Source organism: Toxotes jaculatrix, chromosome 15 (assembly GCF_017976425.1).
Source record: "Toxotes jaculatrix isolate fToxJac2 chromosome 15, fToxJac2.pri, whole genome shotgun sequence".
Classification (NCBI taxonomy): Eukaryota; Metazoa; Chordata; class Actinopteri; family Toxotidae; genus Toxotes; species Toxotes jaculatrix.
Genome location: NC_054408.1, coordinates 2,744,145 through 2,765,507, shown reverse-complemented (window position 1 = coordinate 2,765,507; position 21,363 = coordinate 2,744,145). Strand labels below are relative to the sequence as shown.

Here is a 21,363-nt window from a genome sequence, read left to right as displayed (position 1 = left end):
ACAAGTATAATACACTACAGTCCGTTGGGTTGTGTTACAGGGGTTTATGTTTTATTCTGCTTTGTGTAATGACATAAGCAAAATCCCTTCACGTGAGGACAGTTGATCTGTTGGTCTTCACTTCTTTAAGAGGCTACTTTGGGATTAAGGCTCGGATTTAGGTCAAGAGCTAAGACCAGGCTGAAGATTTACAACATAAATGTCACATGTACAGTGACAGAAACTGTGTGTCTGCTCAGTGCTTTGTGCAGAAGTCTGCTTCTGTGCTCTGTGGCTCTAAGGCCATGATGATGAAGGTCAGGTACAGCTGCCACTGCTGCGCTCCTATGTGCTTGTTTAGGTTGAGAAGTAAACATGTCACATTGGTGCGTTCGCTGCAAAGACTGATGCCGTCTCATACGACTGTGAGATCGCGGTCACATGAGCAGTCGCCTGACAGTAAAATGTAACTATGGGTTGTAATAAGCTGCTGCACAGACACGTTTCTATGGAAGGACAGTCTGTGATGAGGCTCCATCCATGAAGAGGCACAGCTCATCAACAGCAAACACACACAGAACTGGCTGATTTGAGTCATCTGCGTTTTTTTCTTGCACTGTAGTTTCTCTCACTATGTCCTCCTCCTCCTCCTGTGTCTTCCTTTTCTCCTGTCTTTTGCTCTTTCTCTCCTCCACTCTCTGCTTCAGTAAAGCCCTGTGATCTCCATGGAAACAAGGTTTGGTTCAGCCAGCGCAGATGTAAAGACAAAGCAAAGCGAAAGAGACAGAAGTGGGATGAGTCGCGAAAACACTGGTGAGCGAGCAGTGTGTGAGTTATTTTCTAATGTTGGTGGACATCAAATGCAGGCTGGAGGTGAGTCCAGCCATATCATAAAAAGTTATGCAGGCAGAACTAAACAGTTAAAAAAAAAAAATAAGTGAAGAGAATAAACAATAAATCAATTTTTTCATGTCAGCTTGTTTGGCTTTTGTTGGATCCCACTTTGCCTCATATTACAATTCCACTGTATACAGTTGTATATAGATTAATTTTTATTTTATTGCTGAGCACCAGTGATTAGTGATTCTATGGTCCCTAATGAAGTGGTTTCTGTGGAAGTCCTTGCAGTAATTTATCAAAATCGTCCGACTCGTTTGTGTTGGCTGTTTTTGTTTTTGTTTTTTGTTGTTTTTTGCTGTAATATAGCAAAACACCTGACAGAGAAGAGGAAGAAGAAGCTATGAACTGGATATGAACCTTGTAAATCATATATATGCACTGTACACAGACTGAGAGGCATTTTGGAAAAAAAAAAAAACACGTCCCACCTCATAAATATAAATGTTCTCTTCAAAGAGAGCCAGAGACACAGCAGTAGAATCAATCAATAAAGAGACAGAATCTTTATCTGGTTCTTATTTCTTTGAAGTTACAGTATTTACTAAATTTAGGGAGTGCACCAGCTATTAATAAAAAGTAAAAACCTGTAACCCTAACCCAGTGACAGCGAATCATCACATTAAGAAATGTACAGGTACCTTCAGGTACCTTTCTGGCATCTGTGCTATTAGCTACAGTTACAACTGGATACGTGTCGATGTTGGAAACTACAACCATCAGATTTTTGCTCTGCAGGAGAAAACAACCTTTGATTTTCAGGATCCCTTGCTTATCTCTAACAACCTAAAGTCAATTTTGAAGCAATTATTGCTGTGGAGAACAGTGAAAGCAGGTAACGCTTTAAACAGCATTTAATTGCAGTTGTGCTATTTCAGCACGAACAACTAAAAAGCTGCTGCCACACATCGAGCCACCACTAAAAGGCCAGACACCCTGGAGCAGATGATTACAGGCATTGTTATGCCCGTTTATGTCCATTAACTCTTTGACTGTAACTACAGTCAGGTGAGGTAACTGCCCCTGTTAACACCAAACCAAAATAAAAAAAACACGCTGTACTTATATGAATGTAAACGTAGAGACAAGCAGATCAATCAGTCACAATCAGGTGGGAAAATGTGAAGAAAAACTTCAGGTAGTGAGTTTGAGGTTTGACAGCTGGACCAGAATTTCACTCAGGTAGATGAATGTTTCTGAGCACTGACCAGCTGGAGTCGTGTTCGTGTCAGAAAGTCTGCGTTGACTGCACCTCTGTACAGTATCTAATATGCAATACTGTTATCCTCACTGTATCTTCAATACTATAATGCCCTTTGTAAATATAATGCCCTGTGGTACCCAACCTGGGGGTCGGGTCCCAGGTTAAATCTAAGGGGTCATAAGTTCAATGAAAGGATAAGACAAACAAAATGTTTTTCACAAAACACTGGAAACAATTACCTCTTCTGGCCTCTAAAGATCTATTAAATCAAACAACCATTCGATGGCTCAACTCCTTCAATGCAACGTAACATCATCTGTCGAAATGCCGTGTTGGCCAATCAAAGACATGCAAGTGCACATTTGTGGTAACGTGAATGCTGAGAAATGCTCAGCTGTTTACCTCACGATTGTCTTGACAACAGATAAACAGTTCCGGCCGTGATAACTAGACAGAGTTGCCCCACTGTTATAAAATACTGTGCAGCGTTTAGGCGTCAAACACGAGACTTTACACAGGTACCAGACAGGTGAATTCATTCTTTCAACACCTCCCCTGGAAGGAACGTCCTCACTTGTCTGCACTGACTCACCTTGTACGCAAAACTTGAGCTCTTTGGCGTCTGTGACGGTGCTGGCCGGCATCCTCTCAGGAACCTTCTTGCTCATGCGGTTGTAGTTCCTCCTCTTCTTCGTCTCGCCCCACAGGTTGGAGCCGCCGTGCATGCTGGGAATGTTGAGCACAGCGATGCCCTCTAAGGACGTGTTGCTGAGGTCCAAGATGATCCCGTCGCACTGAGAGGAATTTAGGACAGGAGACAAAAAGACAGAGAGAAGAGGGACAAAGAGAAAGAATGACCGAAGGAAAAATATGTGTGGATGAAGCTATGCTAATTATGATAACAGCCAATTTCACATGATCCAGCATGTGTTGCCTCCATCTGTGTGGAGATATGCTGCTGGCAAATGTTTTCCGGTGGAAAATCTTTCCTTGAAACTTTATTGCTGTTTTCAATGTATGAGCTCAGCTGTGTAGGCAGAAACTTCTTTAGCAGACTGTGACAAGTCACACAATAACTACAGGGAAGAACACACAAAACTCTGGGTGAGAGAATTTTCTCGTACTTTCAGGTCCTTTGTGTTTTACTGAAGCCGGCGTTGGGCTAATTAATGCAGGATTTGCATGTTATGTTGATGTAAGATGACACAGCAGGGCTGAGAAAGCTGTAGTTGCTTTAGAGTTCAGGCTGCAGCGTACTCCATGGTTGTACCCACTTTGTGCATCACTTATTTGTTTATGACTACAAGATTTGTTTTGTCCTGATGCATTACTTGTACAGAAGCCAAGTGTGCAGCTCTGTCTTTATTGACAGCAATAAAATACAGTAAGTTGGCCCGATGTCTGTGCGCTGCATATGAAATTAACAGATATAAAATAACACCATCTGGCGCTCTTGGCCTGTCTCTGGATTACACTGTGTCTCACCTCATCTGGATTCAGCAAATAATTTAGACACACCAGCGAAAGTCAACAACACGTTGCCGTGACTCAGCATGCAGAGTGCTGAGTCACGGCAGCCACAGAAATGCTGGACTTTCCCGCACACCCACAACACGCAGGCAAACCACAGGAGAACCGAAGTATGTGTGAAAAACTACACACATGTACGCAACACTTGTTGAGTACTACGCATACAAATATTCACAGAGACGCACTCACAAACAACTGCTGTACTGGAGGTCTCGCTGCAAACAGTTAAATTTCAATCTAAATGTAATGATTAAACTGTGCAGATGGCTGCCAACCAACATGAATACAGGTTTGTCAATGAGAAGCACATCTATACACTTTACAGGACTCTCCAGCACATCAGTGCAGGGCAGGAGCTCTAATCTAATCTAAACCCATAATACATATCTTTTTAAAGGCCCTCAAAACTTGGCTTTAGATTCTAAGAATAACTTGATAACAATAAATGCACGATTGCTAATTGAAGCTAAAAACATGTCCAGGTATATATTTATTAAAGTTTAACACTGACTGATTTCTGTTAGCCAACCACAGACCATCAGAGTCAAATTCAAACGTCGGGCTGAGTCTGAAATCACTGCCTCGCTCACTCATTCACCACAGCTTATATAACACATAGTAATAGATTACTCAGTAGTGAGCAAAAAAAAAATTGAGACTTCTGATATTTTCTGATATATTTTTGATTTTGGACACATCCTTAAAAATAAATGACATCACCTTTTTATAAATGCGTCCCACGCACTTCAAACTACTATAAATAAGTCAGGAAGGAAAAATGATGGTGCAATAATAATAGAAAACTCACAAGTGTTCCACCATTGGCAGAAAATAGTGTGTTCATGAAGGACAGCAGGAGACAGACTTTAAGGTTACAGTAAAATCAAGCTCAACAACTGATGCAGCTGCTTCACAGTAAACACCATCAACAGATGTGCCGTCTCCTTATCTGTCCAGTTCTGACTCTCCTCCTTCTCCTCCTCCTCCTCCTCCTCCTCCTCCTCCTCCCTGGTCTGCTTATGCCTGTGTATGGTGTTTATTTTCTACATCCTGTGGTACAGCTCCTCTCACTCTGCGCCCTTCTGTGAAAAATCACCCGATCGCCCTCATGAGCTGCAATCTGCCTACACTGTTGTTCCCCAGTTTCTTATTAGACATGATGTCACTTTACGTGGAAATCACCCCCCCCCGGAGCGGTAAACACGTCAGCATCTTCCACGGTCCATTCACATGAAGGAGGAGCTGTTTTGCTATTGGCTACACAGACAGATTCATAAAGAATTCAGGTGAAAGCTTTTACATACAGAGCACTGGGGGCTAAAGAGAGGAAAACAAAATGTGATGTCTTCTAAGAGGCTGTATTACAAACAGAGTACAGGGTCTTCTGGATCAAATGGAATAAAATTCAGATTTTTTTTTTTTCTTACAAAATTTCCCAAAGAGAAGAAAACTATGGTTTAAAGCCAGAGGTTTAATCATTCTGGCCCAAAGCAGGAGATTTATGGGTCTGTATGATATAAAAACTGATATCAATCACTGACACACAGAGTATGGTTCCGATCAGTAGAGGTTATTTGTGATCACTGCTCTGCCCAGTCAGTATACATGACTCTACATGCCAGAGTAACTTTAGAGGAAGTGAAAGAAGCTGTTTCTGAGCACTGGAACTAGAGTCTTCCATGACGAACAATCACCGATAAGAAATATTTGACTAATGTTTGAAATAGAAACATTTCAGTCCATACACTGACTAATATCAGAAATAATAAAACAGGAATATATTTAGATTACAGAATGAGATGGGGCCTGAGTGCCATACACAGGGAAGGGACGTCAGAAAGTGCTGAGAGCAGACAGGATTTTTTTTTTGAAATGATCGAAGGTGTGGAGAGAGCAGGGAATGAACCCGTTGGGTTGGCAGCTTGTTTGCATGTGGTTTCCAAAAAGGTGTGTTTCTGGTGTGTTTTCTTGGAGTCTTGCTGTGCTTTAAGCACCCAGGTGACAGATTATACAGCGCCGTGTGACAGAATGAGGCAATCAGTGACTTTATGGAGCATTAACGACGTGCTATGAATAGCCCGCCTCATTAATATGGCAAAACCGCTTTGGTGTAAATTTCTGCAAAAACATTTTTAGAGAAACATAAAAGAATAACAGCACTTAAAAGCCTGTCAGAAAAGCAAACTTGTTGACACGCAGTGTACACAAGATGTTTCTTCTTTTCATCAAATACAGTATATCTTGAGTATTTAAAGATCTTTTCCTCATATCAGACACACAACCAATCACTCGTCCATTCTGCTTCAGTGACGGCAGACTGTGACTCACCTCGACCTCTATGCATTCATTAAGTTTCTTGCAGGTGGCAGAAATGGTCTCAGTGGTGCCAAACTCAAAGTACCAGAGCTTGTTCTTCATTCTGAGGAGAGAGAGGGGAAACAGAGGACAGACACGTTTTTGACTAACACGTTTAGAAAACACTGTCAGTCCTAACTTCGCTTGCACATGAGTACAATGTTGTGAGCCTCTGGCGTGATTTGTTTAGGGTGCAGAGGACACATATTGAAGCTGTCCGGCGCCTTGAGTCATCTCACATTTGGAAACCGACAGTTCAGGACAGCTAGTGGCCATGTGACCTCAACGCTCCGCTGATGCACCCTAAAGCCTTAAACTGGAGACACTGGCACAGGCAGCATCGGTGGTTGGATCCTGAACCACCGAAGGTTAACCCTACCATCTGTCCAGCAGGCCCTCTGCTGTTGTCCACACTTTCAACAAAGCAATGCACACATTTTCGCCTCAGTGCCCTTATGCCAAGAGCTGAAGCAACAACATTGCCTCTGGAGGGGACACGGGGTGAAACATTGCTGGTGGAGACTATAAGGTCAAGGTAAACATTACTGTGAATCACAACATTCAATGCAACCCACAGGTCTGAGCGAGCAAAGCTTCACTTCTGCCCTGCAGATGGATTTATCAGAGGCGACCTGATGGATGCAGCTTTGTTTATATCCTGCTGTCATTTGTTGCAGTTTCAGAACTGGAGAGCAGCTGAAGGTTAAATATCTGCTCGACCAACCTGTGACTATCACCTGCAAACTGATGAAACTCTAATGATGTGTGTATTCACAGGTAGAAACGGGGGAAAAGAATCATGTGGTTCACTGACTGGAGAGAACTGGAGGTTTCTCACAGTGAGCGGTCCTACACTGTGAGACACCCACCTCAACCCGCTGAAAACAATTATACGGATCCTTAAAAGACAGTGCTCATCCACCCACCATACATCACACCACCTGTGCCGTGCATAGCCTCAAAATTAGCCCCAACCTGATCGAATCCTCACGTTGGAGAAGCAGAAAACAGAAAATGTTTGGCTTTATTGCCTAAAAATGATCTAAATACTAATTTCCCAGTAGATCAATTGATTAATCAACTAGTTGTTGCTGCTCTAAGATCAAGAACAAACCGCCACACTCGAGCCTACGAAACGTTTCACTGCACCTTTGTGTAAACGCTGAGCTCATCACAAAAAATCCCAGAAAAAAACCTACCAGCATAACTGACGTCTCACCCTGCATTACTCCAGAAATGACACATATTTCATGATATGACAGTAGGTTCACTGACATGTGGATATGCTGCTGACACTGACAACACAACTATTGACACAACAGCTCCGTACAATGTGGGCATGCCAATACCAAGGTTACGAGCCACCGAGAAAAAGAAGAGGACACTGAACATCTAAGAGGAAAACCAGCTAAAGAAATCAACCTAAAAGTTCAACATGTGTTTCTGTTATTCCTTCCACTCATGCTCCAGTGAGAGAACTCAGGAAAAAGAATAACCAACATAAACCTTTACAACAGACTTCAAGCAAAGCATTCAAGTCTTTCATAACTGTTTATTTTACTTTGAGTGTAAGTAAAATGTCTTAAGCCGCTGCACTTGTTCACATATTTTTCTCCCTGCTAATTGTCTTTCTGTCCCTTGTTCTCTCTCTTTCACCTTAATACCTCCCCTGAAAGCTCTGCTGCTGTCAAATCAGGGGATTATGAGCATATCTGAGATCACAATTAGGAACAGTTGCGATTCTCAACGAGGCGAGCTGCCTAACCTCATTAAGCTGCTTCCACTTGAGACGGCCTGTAAAAAACGCAATTAACTCATGTTTTTTCCCCTCTCTTATGAACACAGAGTGCAACAGGGAGACACACTACTTCCATAAGCCTTTCCTCCTCTAATGCAACAAAAGGGGATCTCAAAAAAACAGAAGAAGAAGAAGAAGAAGTCGGGGGGAGGTAAGCCTGGGTGTGCTGAACCCTGGGGTTTTGACTGGTAAGGAGAAGGTAATGGCTTCAGTGTTTAAGCGTGTGCTCGCAAGAACTAACAACTGACTCCAAAGAAAAGTACTCATCAATTCTATTCAACTTCAGAGAATGATGCTAAGAGACGTTAACATTTCAAAGGGAATTCAGAGAGCAGGTGGAATCCCATTTCATCTAACAGAGACTGGCACTACAGTCAGGTGGAAGGTGGAACCATGTTGTTTTGAAAACATGGTTCAGTTGCTTCAGCGAAGCTCGGGGCCTCCGAAACTCTCCTGCTGTATATCAGGCCAACCCTTGCCCACTACCTTGCTGCCCCTCCCTACAGATAAGCATCTCCGTTAATCCCCAGTCTGAGCACTGACCTCATGACCCCCCGGTCCCTTTACTGCCCCTCCTCCTCCTCCTCCGTCTCCCCCCTCATACCTGTTGTGAAATCAGGAGGAGACGGGGGTGTACTTTGACGTCACTTTGAAAAATTAAAGACCATAACTGACAATGATTCGCACAAAGCACCGGCCAGTCAGCGGTCTAAGGACATTTGAATTTAAAGTCATAGTCTCTGAGGACAGGTTAGTAAAACTGTTTGGACTGTATAAATCTCCTGGTTGGTTGGTTAATGTCACTTCACCATGTTTTTCTTCTTTTCTTCGTTTGCAAAAAAAAAACTGCTTGGATTTTATTTTCTCTGTCTGTTTATGAGCCACATTTCTTTACCATTATAGCTGTTTTTCATGTTTTTACCCCAGTCAGCAGATTCTGACCGATGCATGTTCGCCACTGAGAGGCTTGGACTGCGCTGACCTCCAGGTACGTGGACCCTGACTGAGCCTGTGTAAAGTTGTGAGGGGTCTTTGTTCGGGCTCAAGAAGTGAAATTCACATTTATTTTTTTGCACTTGGAGCATTTTTCAAAGCTTGTCATCGACACATAATTCCCCCTGAAGTATCACCAAATAAGAAATGTGGACATATTAATGTGAAAAGAGAAGTGAGTCACAGCTAAATATTACACTTCTAGAATCACACCTAGAAGCCTACAGTCAGCATTTTTAAATCATTTCACTTCCACATTCTGAAGCAACTTTGGTCATAAAAACAAACCACTGAATAAAATTAGAATAACAAGTCAAATATATCTAAACTTTGCAAAATCATATAATAACTCGTTTCTAAAGAAAAAGCATTAGGTGGATCTGATATCAGCTATTACAACAGAGCATCGTCACAGCTTTTGTGTTTTTTTTTTCTGCAGTAGGTGCAATGGCTCTTTTCCAGGGAAGGATTCCCTCATATACAGGAACTGTTGCTTTGAACTTTCTAGGAGTTTGTTTGGAATAAATAAAAGACCTGGGCAGAGAACACGATAGTCACTGTGGCTGAAACAGGCAAAGAGCGACACCTGCAAAAAGGCATCCAGCTGAATACCTAAAGGGAATAACAAGCCAGGCTGCAGTGTTCTGAAACAGAGGTCAAAAAGGTGCTGACATCTGATCTCTGCTAATCCAATCAGGTGATAAGTCTCAGTGACCTACTCTCTGGGCTTCACAAAGCAGCTTATGAAGAGAGCTAATGGTGTCTACATTAACAAACACCAGGGATCGAGTCATGTTTAACTTGGAAATAAATATTCAATGTACTCCTTCATGTATGTCTCTCTTCTTCTTTTTCATCATCATCCCCATATTTTAATCACTACAACGACCGCTGAATGAATGATTAAATTCAGTAATAGATTTTGGCAAATGAATGAGGTCATAGGTCATGATTCACTGTGTGAAAGATAAATGAATTTCTGAATCTCAGTAGTGGAAAAATGTCATTATCCAAGGCTGGCAAGGCACGTGTTTGCATTACGACATGAGTCACATTCATGTGTGTGGATAGATTTTCCCTCTGAGACAACAGGAAAACAGCAACGACGCAGCAGAAGACAATTTCCTGCTGATTTCAACATTCACGAGTGATAGATAGAAATGGAAGAAACAGGTAGAGAAGGGATCAGCAGCAGCCACAGCAGATTAAATATCTCTGACGCGCGTATTCGGTTTAAATTAGAAAGGTTAAAGGATGCCATTTATCTGACAGCAGTACGGTGCGCGCAAATTCTACTTAGAAGTAACTTGGGAAACTCATCAGTGCTCTCTAGTGGACAAACTATGTAACAACATCATTGCTTCTAAAATATCTTAAACATGCATTTAGCATGTCAGTACCGCAACGTCTTGTTGCTTGTCAGCCAGCATACAGCGTACGGTGTTACCGATTTAGCTGTAATAATATCATATAGTATATAAGGGCCTTGTCGATCTATTGGTTGGTCTTTACCAGACACAAACAATGGTCAACATCATATAACAGGAATATACCAGAGACAGTACAGGAGCTAGGCTGTTTAAAAATGCGGGGTTTGTTCAGAGCATCCTGTGTCGCAATGCTGATGCAGCTGCAACGATTCTCTCTGACCAATCAGTAGTCTGCAGTGATTCCACCTCACCTTTCAGTTTCACCTCAGCTCACTACCAAACACTATCCACAACTTTTGCCCAATGGGAAATCAAAAAAGACGAGGAAAGTCAAGTCGAGTTAAGCCAGCACCATGCAGTGGAAAAGGACTGTAAGTGAAGCTTGAGGTTAAACCTTTTTTTTTTTTTAAATCACAGAAACTGTATTTGTATCTTGCATTGTGCAACCAACTGCTGTGGTGATCATGTGAAGAAAACTGGAAAAAGTCTGTACGAGTGTGGATATGAGGCCACAGTGAAGAGAAAAAGATGCATTCTCTCTCAACATTTCTAAATCCAATTCTCCTGCTCTGAAACTCCCCCACTTGGGAATGAGATGACAGACACACACTCACACATTCACATACAGAAAGACAGCATTGTCCCCAGCGTGAGAAGTCATTAGCACCTGGGCTTTGGGCTCCTGGAGGTCTGACTACTGTGACCATTAGAAGCTGGTGGAGCTTCACAGGCTGAGGTGTCAGCAGTCACACATCCCCACGGTCCCAACAGGCCCAGGATGGGAGGGTGTCACCGGGAGGTGGGGGGTGTATGCGCTAGCAGACAAGTGGGGGATGGTGTAAGTGTGTAAGTGTGTGAGAGACACACACACACATGCAGACAATGTGGGATTGTGAGTGGCAGGGACGACAGTAAAGCACTGAGCTAAGTGCTGCATGTGGCCATGGGCCCCTCTCACCGGGTCAGAGGTGATTTATCATGTGCTCACCCGCAGAGAAAAAAACTGCTCCATCTCCACACTGACTCCTTTCAATTCCAACTGCTGTAAAAATGGACGGATACTTGCTCTGCCAAAACATCAGTCAGGCTACAATAAAACAGTTGCAGCTGTCCATCAGCTGTCTGCCGCCCTGTGGAAGTTCCGAAGAAGAAAATTCACAGAAGAACAATAACCTCCAGTGTTGGCTTCCTGTAAATAGTGTATATTAGACTGTTGGTATTATTTAGTGTGAGGCTGAGTGTCAATACAGTCTGTGTTTTGTGAACACTGTCGCTCGGAGCTTATAGTTGGATCAGAGCCATGAGTTGCTCACACGGCGACGGGGCGATCAGTCGGCGGAACAGAAATAGTTTGAATCATAAAAAAGCAAAAGTGAAGCACATTTGGTGGAAAAGGCTTTTTAGGTTACAGTGTTTAACCCCTGGGTTTGTGTGCACTGAATGTCTCCTGCTCTGCACATAAATGCTTTACATCTTTTATCTCTGGCCCTTGTCTAATGCATCAAAGAGAGGGCCCCTGGAGAACAGAGGTATCTTTCTTTTATCTTTTATCACCCTCTCTTCCTTCTGCCTGTGATGCTGGAAACAGATATGGGACTAAGGGTGGAAACTTAAGCATTAATTATTGAATTTCAAAGAGTAAACACCCCCCCCCCCCCCTCCCCTTTACTCTCCGTACTCCTCTTTTCTGTTTTCTACAGTGTGTAGACTAATTAACTGCAGAGGGAAGCAGTAGCATACATGTTGTTGCCATCATGCAAACAACATGAAACACCAGCTAAACACACAGAGATACGCAAAGACCCGGTTCCCAAGTGAACCAGCGGCACTCACAACAAGATTTTATACTTTACTGAGTAGTCGAGCAAAGTAAAAGTTAATTGGGGGTGTTGTGTGTGTGTGGGGGGGGGGGGGGGGGGGGGGGGTCCATGGCACGCCCTCAGTGAATTGTGCTCATGTGTATAAAGCACAAACACACACAGTCAGCGTACGATATACACAGAATGGCTTTTACGCTAACGCCTGGTCCAGGTCTGCATGCAGCTGTGATACCATCCAACGCTTTTCACAGAGGTTTGCTTTGAGACACTGTGGAACATTATCACACTGACAAACACTGTGTGTTAACTGTTTGTTAACTGTTTGTTAACACACAGACACACACACAACCCTCAGCCCCCGGGCTACAGCACAGACAACAGGCCAGGCCACAGAAGTGAGCCGGGCAGCGTCGTATACTCATCAATGGTCATTCACCTAAGGGCTACAGTATCTATCTACAGAGGCTGTGAGTGTACTGCTGCTCTTTGTTCTCCACTCTGCATGTGAACGAGTGGTCAGGGTGAAGAGTGGCCACAGAAATAGGCTGGAGATGGAAGCGATGAGACATCAAGGGCTGTATGAACTGTGCATACATGGATGTGTCATAGTAACTGTGTTTACATTCTTTCATTTACTTTACTATCCGATCCAAATACCAGAATTTGGATATCTGCAGATACCGATACTATTCCCATACAGAGCTCTGTTTGCTTTAATATTATTATTATCATTATTGTTGTTGATTTTATATGATGCTGTAATAAATTTTCTCTACAGGCAAGTATGTTATGTATGAATGTAAGCATGTATGTCCCAAAAGGCAACTTGAGGTAAGTATAAGGTCAGAAAAGAAAGTCAGAAAAACAGGAAATCCTGTTAACAGTCAATATTTATTAAATTCAAGAGATACCCATAAAGGGTAACCTTCTCTTAGACTACTCCTCTCCAAATAAAATAGAAATAAAAATGGCTACTTGATGTGATCAGCATAAATTAAGTATACTGTCTCTTGTAGCAGAAATAAATAAAGGTTTTTCAATTCTCTAACATCCCGAGGGCCGGAAGCTCACGCACAGTTCATTTTCTTCCTGCTGTACCTGGAAGGGACATCAGCCTGTGAGTAATATATTGGTGTGTGAATTACCTGTATGACTTACCTGTTATGGTGTCCCGCTTTGGTTTATCGTTTGTTTAAAACGGCCGATGCTAATGCGCTAGCCCGTCAATGGGATTCTCCATATTATGTTAGCATTGAGCTAATCGCTACTTATTACCACTTGTCGGTCGCGACGGAGCTTCCGCCCCTCGGTACAACGGCTTTGCAAACATTGCAAAAAGTTGGTTAGCCATGGTGCTGCTCGATGCTCGCCTGCTAGCTGGCTGCAAACTGTGGAATGGATTTCCTGAACAGAGGCTTATCTCAATAAGACGCTGAGTAACGAGACACGCTGCCGTTTGCAGCCAGTTAGCAGAGCAGCCGGCAGGCAATCACCTGTGGAGTCATTTCAGCAGACAACATTAAAGCACAGGCATGGTTCATGGATCGGAAATTTCCGATCCGTGAAAAATGCTGGTATCGGAATCCGATACCGATACTGGATCGGATCGGCCCCATCCCTACATTTAAGACTTCAGACTTGTGACAGAACACACAGAGGAAGCTTGTATCTCGCTGGTGAGACGAGGTTGGATTCGATTTTCTGAACTCGTGCTGCCGTTGGCAGTTCATCATCACGGAGATATTTCTTTTCATCCAGCTCAGTATCTCTGCTGCTCTCTCTGCTGACCTCTCTCACTCTCAAGTCGGACTAACACAGCTTCCAGCGTTATATAACAATTAATTAGACAGCTATGCACTTGTCCTCTTGGCCTGCCATTTGACGATACCTTCTCTCCCATTAGGTTGACGTTAACCTCCATTTACGTCATAGCTGTCTCCATCTGCCTTTCTAGACAATTTACTCCTCATCTGACTTTTTATAATCAGGTAAAAATTGAACAGTCAACTAACAGATCCAAATGTTTGTTGTAGGACTATGGAAGTAACAGCACCAGCCCAAATAGACTCTGGCATACTGCTAGACGATCATAGCTCAGTGTGATATTGAGTTTCCTGATTAAAGTGCGAGGTCACTAGCTGGTTATTAGGTTGCTTGTTAGCTAATGGAGTTAAGACTGTGTAACAGGGAAGATTAACTGTCTCTTTCACCGTCCACCTCATCGCCTGCTCAGTGCTACTGTGTGTGTGTGTGTGTGTGTGTGTGTGTGTGTGTGTGTGTGTGTCCCTCTTTGTGGCTATTACGTTACCTGCTGTTGAACTTCTCAGGGTGCTTTTCCCGCATCAGATGAAAGCGATGGGCAATGGAGGCGTCCTGCAGGAGAGAACAGAGGAGACAACATTACCTGCAGGGCAGCAGTAAAGCTCACAGTTCACAGCAAGTTTGGGCAAATTCCACATTTTGTCGAGTACAGGAGGTGAAAAGAAGTAAATACACTAAACACACATCAAATCAGCATCAGTCAGAGCATTAACGCTGATTCTTCTTGATCTATGAACTTTCACCTCTTCATCTGTCCGCTTTGCAGACCTGTTGTACATGAACTCTCAAAGCTCCACCGCTCCTGTGTCAGTGAAACCTGCCTGCAGCTCCTTTGCAGTCAAACGGGGGGATTCTGCTTTGCCTTTTTCTGCCCAGCAGACCTGCAGTTTTGTCTGAAAGGTATCTCAGTCTTCCAGATCTTGTCTCGACTTCCACAGATTCCCTTATCTGCCATTTCTGACAGACAGTGGAAATTTTGAGCTGGAAGTGCTTTGATGTCTTTTTATAGCCTCTCCTACTTTATAGACATCGATTTTTGATTTCTGTTTGCTGCAGGGGTTGGATTTATTTCTTTACACTGACGAATCAACAAAAAATATGTAATTTGACCGGCGGGGGGGGGGGGGTTCCAAATTTTCAACTGTGACAGTCTTTTACTTTGAAGAGCTACCTCTCTGTTCAATCTGCAAGCTGAGATGATTTACCTGCGTCCTAGAGCTGAGACGATTAAATGATGTTTAATTACTCAACTGAGAAAAAATTAAATTAGCAAAAATTTCCATTATCAGTTGATTCTTTCTGTCATTTTCCAAGCAACATTTTCTGGTTTGCTGCTTCTCTTTGTCAGATATGTCAGTAAAATTAATGGAATCACAATCTTAAACTCATAATTTTAAAATAACCGAAAGGTATTTTGGCCAAAACGATATTAAGACCCAAAGTATGAAATTTCCTTGTAACTGTAATTGTTGTTGAGACAATAGTGGAGCTCAGTGTAGTTAGTTGGTCTCTGCAACAATCCCAATAAAACAAAGTCCTTGTCATGTGCTGTAGTAATTCAGTCTACACTGGGATGTCGGTGTAAAATACTAAGTAGAACAGAGCTCTCTGACGGATGACACGGTGCAGCATTGAGCTAAAGGTCAGAACAGTCACAAGAACCTCTGAGAGTGCATCATGTGAAACTACAGCGATACTAAACTGCACAAGTCAAATAAATGACAGACATGTGGCCCCTTTCAGACACGCACCTTGTTACATAAATGTGCTGGAAGTTTTACATGTCTGCGCCACGTCTTATAAGTCCAAAGTCTAAACTGAATGTTGTCAGATTAACATATAGACTCAAGAACAAGCAAAAGAACACAATGAAAATCTGGCAAAACGCTCCACAGCATGTAAACACTCCGCACAAGCAGAACATAGAGCAGTGTTCTGGACACTTGAGCCTTGAGTGGATGTGATCAATTAAAGAGAGCAGCTTTAATTTGACCTCAGGTTGAGCTTGACCAGAGCTGCTTCTGCTCTACTCAGGCCTGAGGACGAGATCTGTCCCCCACAGATAAACAGTGACTGTACATATAAAATGAGATAAAGATGCATGTGCTCAGAGATTAAATCGACTATATGTCAAAGGAAGTCATATGGCTAATGTAGACGTAACTCAAAGATGTGGCTCAAGTGATGGAGATGGTGCTCAGCACCGGAGCACGGTGAATGGACAGTGTCACTCAGATGGACATATGAAGGCAGAGTTAAGGGCTCATCCTTTTACTACGTCACTCCATGATAACATGGCCTGGTTCTGCTTAAAGTGTTTAACAGAGACAAGACACATGACACAACCAGACTTCCATCAGTTAATGCATGAAGACAATATGAAGGTTGAAATAAGCAGGAAAAACCAACTCTTACATATAAAAGGACTTTTTTAACTTGTTCAACAGGATATTCAACAGAATATCAGCTACTCATGCACTAAAGGTATAATTTAGTAATTTTCTTCTTATTCAGCACCAACACTTAGATAAATGAAGAGGAAAATGGTGACCGTGCATCTGTAATTTTGGAGATATTGAAGGCTTTTTAATTTTATGAGATGAATAAGTGATGGGGCTGTACTTTACACAGTGGCTGTGCTTAGATTTGGCTTAGTTTCACAAATCCGTAAAAGTGTTCCGGATTCCGAGGTCGCTCTCATTCAATTTCCACATTAACTTAAGGCTAATATTTGGAAAAGCTATATTAATTCCAGAACCTATAAAGCTTGATATATGAGAACTCCGATGCTCGAATTACGATACACAACACATATTTTGCACATTTTAAAACGCAGGAAAGAAAAATATGGAAGATGAAACTTGTACAGAGTCTAAAAATAAATGTCAATAAATATAAATGATGCAATGTGGCATCTTTAAACGTCACGCAGTATGCTAATATCACCAACCTGGCTCGACATTAGCTGTTCAACAGTCAATAGAACGAAACAGGCAAATGAGCAAGCTGTTGTTTAAGAGAGCAACAAGTGGTTTGCTCCGACATTTCCATGTTATGGAAGTGGGATTTCATGGTAAATTCAGGTCGTCCTAGTCAGAGACTATCTGTCATACCTCCCCTCTGTGATCTGGGCTAATAAAAGAGGTGTATATTTACAGCAAAGTGTTGCATCCCGCAACTCTGACAGGCAAAAGCATCTGTGGTGACAGGCTGGCACCCTGCCTGTCTGTGCAGGTGTTTCAGCGCTCTGCAACAAGGAGAACGGAAGGTTGTGACAGGACAGGTGGACAGGTGCAATTACATGATGCATCCTCGCTTGTCACCCTCAAAACCCATCCACTGGTGCTACCGGCCTGCTGCAACACACCTCCTCAACCAGACACTGCGGCGATCTGCTGAGATCTAACAGCATCAGCAAATATCAGATCTTAAAATAGAGCTGCATCTGCTGCTTTAACTGGCTGAGAATTTGATACTGGAACCTGGAGAGCAGGGAGACATCACAGGCGTGCCGGATTTTTCTGCAATGAACCCAGGAGACGTGAGACTAACTTTGCCCACAGAGCCCAAACTATGCAGCTGATTCTCATGGCAAGGTTACTGATCGCACCAACACATGCGAGAGGGAAACATGGGACAGTTCGGTGAGGGAAAGTTGTTTACAATCTGCCCGAGGATCCTTTGTCACGAGTGAACAAATCAGGGAGTTATGTTTTTTTGATTTTGGTATATTGTGGGCAGAGTGTCCAGCACAGTGTGTGGATCAGGGCCAGACAGTGACACAAAGTGGCCGCAAAGCTTTCCAAAACATGACGGGCTGTTTCATGTCATGAATCTGCTCTCAGTCCCCAGCTGCAGGAAATCGCTGACCAGCCCCACTCCTGTGCTTTCTGTCCCCCTCCAGAAATCTGGCAGTAACAATATGTGACATTTGCCATTGCCTATAGTTGCCTGCGTGATGAAGGTTGTTTTGATCTTGCCGTTTGAAGTTTTGCACATGGTGTGTGGGGGGGAACGAAGAGGTGCTATCGGATGGGCGATGTGAAAAAGAGGAAGGGAAAAGAAAAAAAAACAACAACAACAAAAACACTGGATGGAAAATGTCACCTCAGTGAGACCTACAGCACCCGGCGGAGAAATAGGTTGTCGGTTCACCCCTATTGTGTTTCACTGGCCTCTGGTTAGGGGCTTGGTTAGCTTAATGTCAAAGAGAAATGTCATAGTCAGCCTCGATTCTCTCATCTTCCATGATGCTGTTATACTGAGACGCTCAGGTTAGCATGCATCATACAGAGCAAGGTAAACACACTGATAGGAATCATTTTTATTTCAGTCAGATTAACAGCACTTTGTACCATGATGGTGGTATATTCTTTTTTTACGTCATTTATTTAAATCAAAAATATTCATTAATATTACAGAAATGTGCTTAAGATTTGAGATAAGCTTTTAGGGGCTTCAGCGTTTGTCTAGGTGTGTGAATCTGTTTGTGTGTCCTCATGTTTGACCATGTGTGTGTTTTTTGAGCGCCGTTCCTCTCGTCTTTAAGACCAGCCAGGTGTCACTCAGCACGGTCATTCATTACCGCGGTAACCTGGCCTGAACCTGGCAGACGCTGACTTCCTGTCACTGATACTTCCCCTGACCTTCAGTCTGTGCCAGCACTACTCCATCTCTCTCAAACACACACACCATTTTACATGAACACGTTCTCTCCTCCTGGTCTTGCCTGTTTTCTGAACAAACACTGACACACTAAATGTAATAGGGCCTTTGTCTCAGTACTCAAAGCCCCTTAAAGGTTTAAATACAGGCAGCAACATCAGGGAGTGTCAAACATCTTCACAGTAACCGGAGCAAAAGAAGCTAAAAAGACCTTGTGCAGTCTAAGTAATAATCTTATCAACAGTCTCTGCCCGTAATTTTTATTCTTTATAACTGCAGGATGAACAAATGAATATTCAGCCCTTCAGTGCTGTGCAGTGCTTGTGCACTGTTTGATATTAAAAATTAGGCAGCACAATTCGCTCTCTAACAGCGTTAAATTATGAAACTGATGTGGACATGTATCAGTGGATTCACTGTGAGAAGCGGAGGCGAACGTCACTCAAGTTCACAACAGCAAAACCAGTTTTAAAATCCATCAGAGATTCAACCTGTGACAGTAAAGACACACTCCTCTTCCTTTCTATCCTCAGTTTCATTTAAATGCAGCTCTCTCTCTGTTTATTATGCAAAAAGCATAAAGCTGTAAGGAACATGAATGTAAAAGTAACAAACAGACATTATTTTAACAGACAGATGACAACAAAAGGGCTTAAAGCTACAACAGGGATCCAGGTGAGAGATCAAATCCTCTGCCTGAACTTATCGAGCGTCTCAGTGAGTTCAGACAAGAAGCTACAGAGAAGCAGGCTTCTTCTTACTGAACCTGTAGCTTTGGTGAAAATGTAATTTTGAGCACATAATTTACATAATCGGCTCCGTCTGAGCTGTTACTGAGATAACTGTGTTTATTTTCTGTGCCAGTCTATTCGACTGCTGTTGTGCTGTTGACTCATTACTCTTGGACGATCATTTGAATTAAAACCTCTTTTAACACCCCGTCGCTGCATCACCTGGTGCTGTTCTCATCTTTAAACCTCTGTGTTCACACCTGCTTGTGCAGCACGCTAACATGACAACCTGTTGGGTCCTGCCTCTTTCCATCGGCATGTCTGAACGCTGCGACTGGCCCAAGATTTTTTTTAAAAACTTGCATTAGCTTTCTTAATGACAAACTGCTCGCACTATGATGTCTTCTTCAGTCATCTGGATTATGGCGGGACATGAGGCAATCCAAGTGCCTCTCTTTGGATACAGAGGTTTCGCAGCTGTTCTGGCTTCTGCTTGTATCACTCAATCTTACATAGCAGATGGAGTTTGTCCAGTAGACATGGAATTGTTTTTCCACGGCTAAGAATAAACTTTGACGAACATGAACATCCAACAAAACAGCACAAACTCCACGTAAACAAAGGAAGATGGTGTGATATGACCGAAAGCTCCTGAACAGCTTTAAATGGACCTTGCGGTGCAACTGTTTTCAATACTAAAACTGTTTCCTGAGCCTGCTCTGTTCTCTGTGCACTAGAAGTGAAGTACTTCATATTAGTTGTCCTGGTGCAGCTCCGGCCTATCAGGTGAAAGATGCAGCCAGCGACTTATATGTCCATCAGAAGAGGCACAGGATACTCTACACCCTCCTGGCCAAAGGCAAAGTCAGGGATTGTGGTACGCATTAGGAACTGGCTGTTAACACTGGGAATCATCTTGCAGGCCGCACACACACACACAATCGTGCATTCACGTGCACGCACATACATACACATTTACACATGCGCACCCATACACTCAAAACTCCGGCACAGAGACACGCGCTGCAGAGGGATCAGCTTCCTCACTGCAGCACGAGGAGGCATCTTTAATTGCTGCTGACATGGTGTGATTTCCTTCTCTCAGATTCCTCTCACAAGATTCTTTCCAGGCTGCAGGTCAAGTGAAGGCACTTTAGGAACTGATACTGACTTGAATGTGTACACAGATGGTTAAACCCACTGCCATAATTTGTTTTTTATCAGTTCAACAGAAAACGCTTTAAATGTACTGGCTATTATTTTAGTATCTGTCGCTGAATCAACTTCAGCACCGACGTGCATATTTAAAACACGGCAGGAAACAGCTGTGCTGTAACTGATGGAGATATAAAATGCGACAGTATAGATTTATGTGGAGCCACGTGAAGCTGAAACAGGAGGCAGAGGGTTCGCACATATTCTTACTGCTTATCCGTTCTGCTGCCAGCCCCCACACTGAGCCCACTGCTCAGAGCACCTTCAGAAAGCCAGTTGTTTCTGCCAATGGCACAATGTTGAAACTACGAAATCCTCATCTCCTATAATGATGACACACATATCTTTAGGTATGTTTAATACCAAATCTGAAAGGGTTTGGACTTGCAATATGCAAACAGAAAAACTCCTCTCTGCTTCTGGGGATCACTAAAGTTTTATCTCATCTAAAATAAAAGCATAGATGGAAACAGAAATAACATGATATACATTCTGATTTACAGTTCAGAGCGCCGTGGCTGAGCCAAACACATGCTCCACACCATGTCATCCACAATTAAGTCAGTGAGATAAAGGACAGATGACTGTGGAAGCTTTCAGATTCGGCCCTGCCAGTCTCTCGTCTCCATAGCAACCAAACCCTGAGTAGCAAGGTCTGCGATGGGATGGCAGGAAATGCAAACCCTGTATGGTTAGTAAACCAGATTTGAGGGTTACTAATGGCTACATCATTGGTGTGAGTCAGAGATTGGTTTGCTCAGGTGTCGTGTGCACCCAGATACTCAGCCATCTGTCACTATGGCTCCTGGAGGCACAGCGATCTGTCGCTTTATTTAACGGCCGTGCCACATTGGAGCGTTGTCAGAACCCAGGAGAAACAGTCGCAGCTTCACAGAGATAACCTTTGCATCGAAGGATAAATTTT

General features: G+C 43.0%; 1 protein-coding gene across 2 annotated transcripts in view; it reads right to left on the bottom strand.

Moving 5' to 3' along the window:
- The window catches only part of LOC121194290 (diacylglycerol kinase beta), a 77,063-nt gene that overhangs the window by 12,652 nt on the left and 43,048 nt on the right, over positions 1-21,363 (bottom strand). For both annotated transcript variants that reach the window (XM_041057076.1, XM_041057075.1), the window contains 3 exons: positions 14,315-14,379; positions 5,939-6,029; positions 2,673-2,874 (listed from right to left, as the gene is read on the bottom strand). In XM_041057076.1, the coding sequence (XP_040913010.1) occupies positions 2,673-2,874; positions 5,939-6,029; positions 14,315-14,379 (358 nt within the window). The remainder of the gene's footprint in view (positions 1-2,672; positions 2,875-5,938; positions 6,030-14,314; positions 14,380-21,363) is intronic.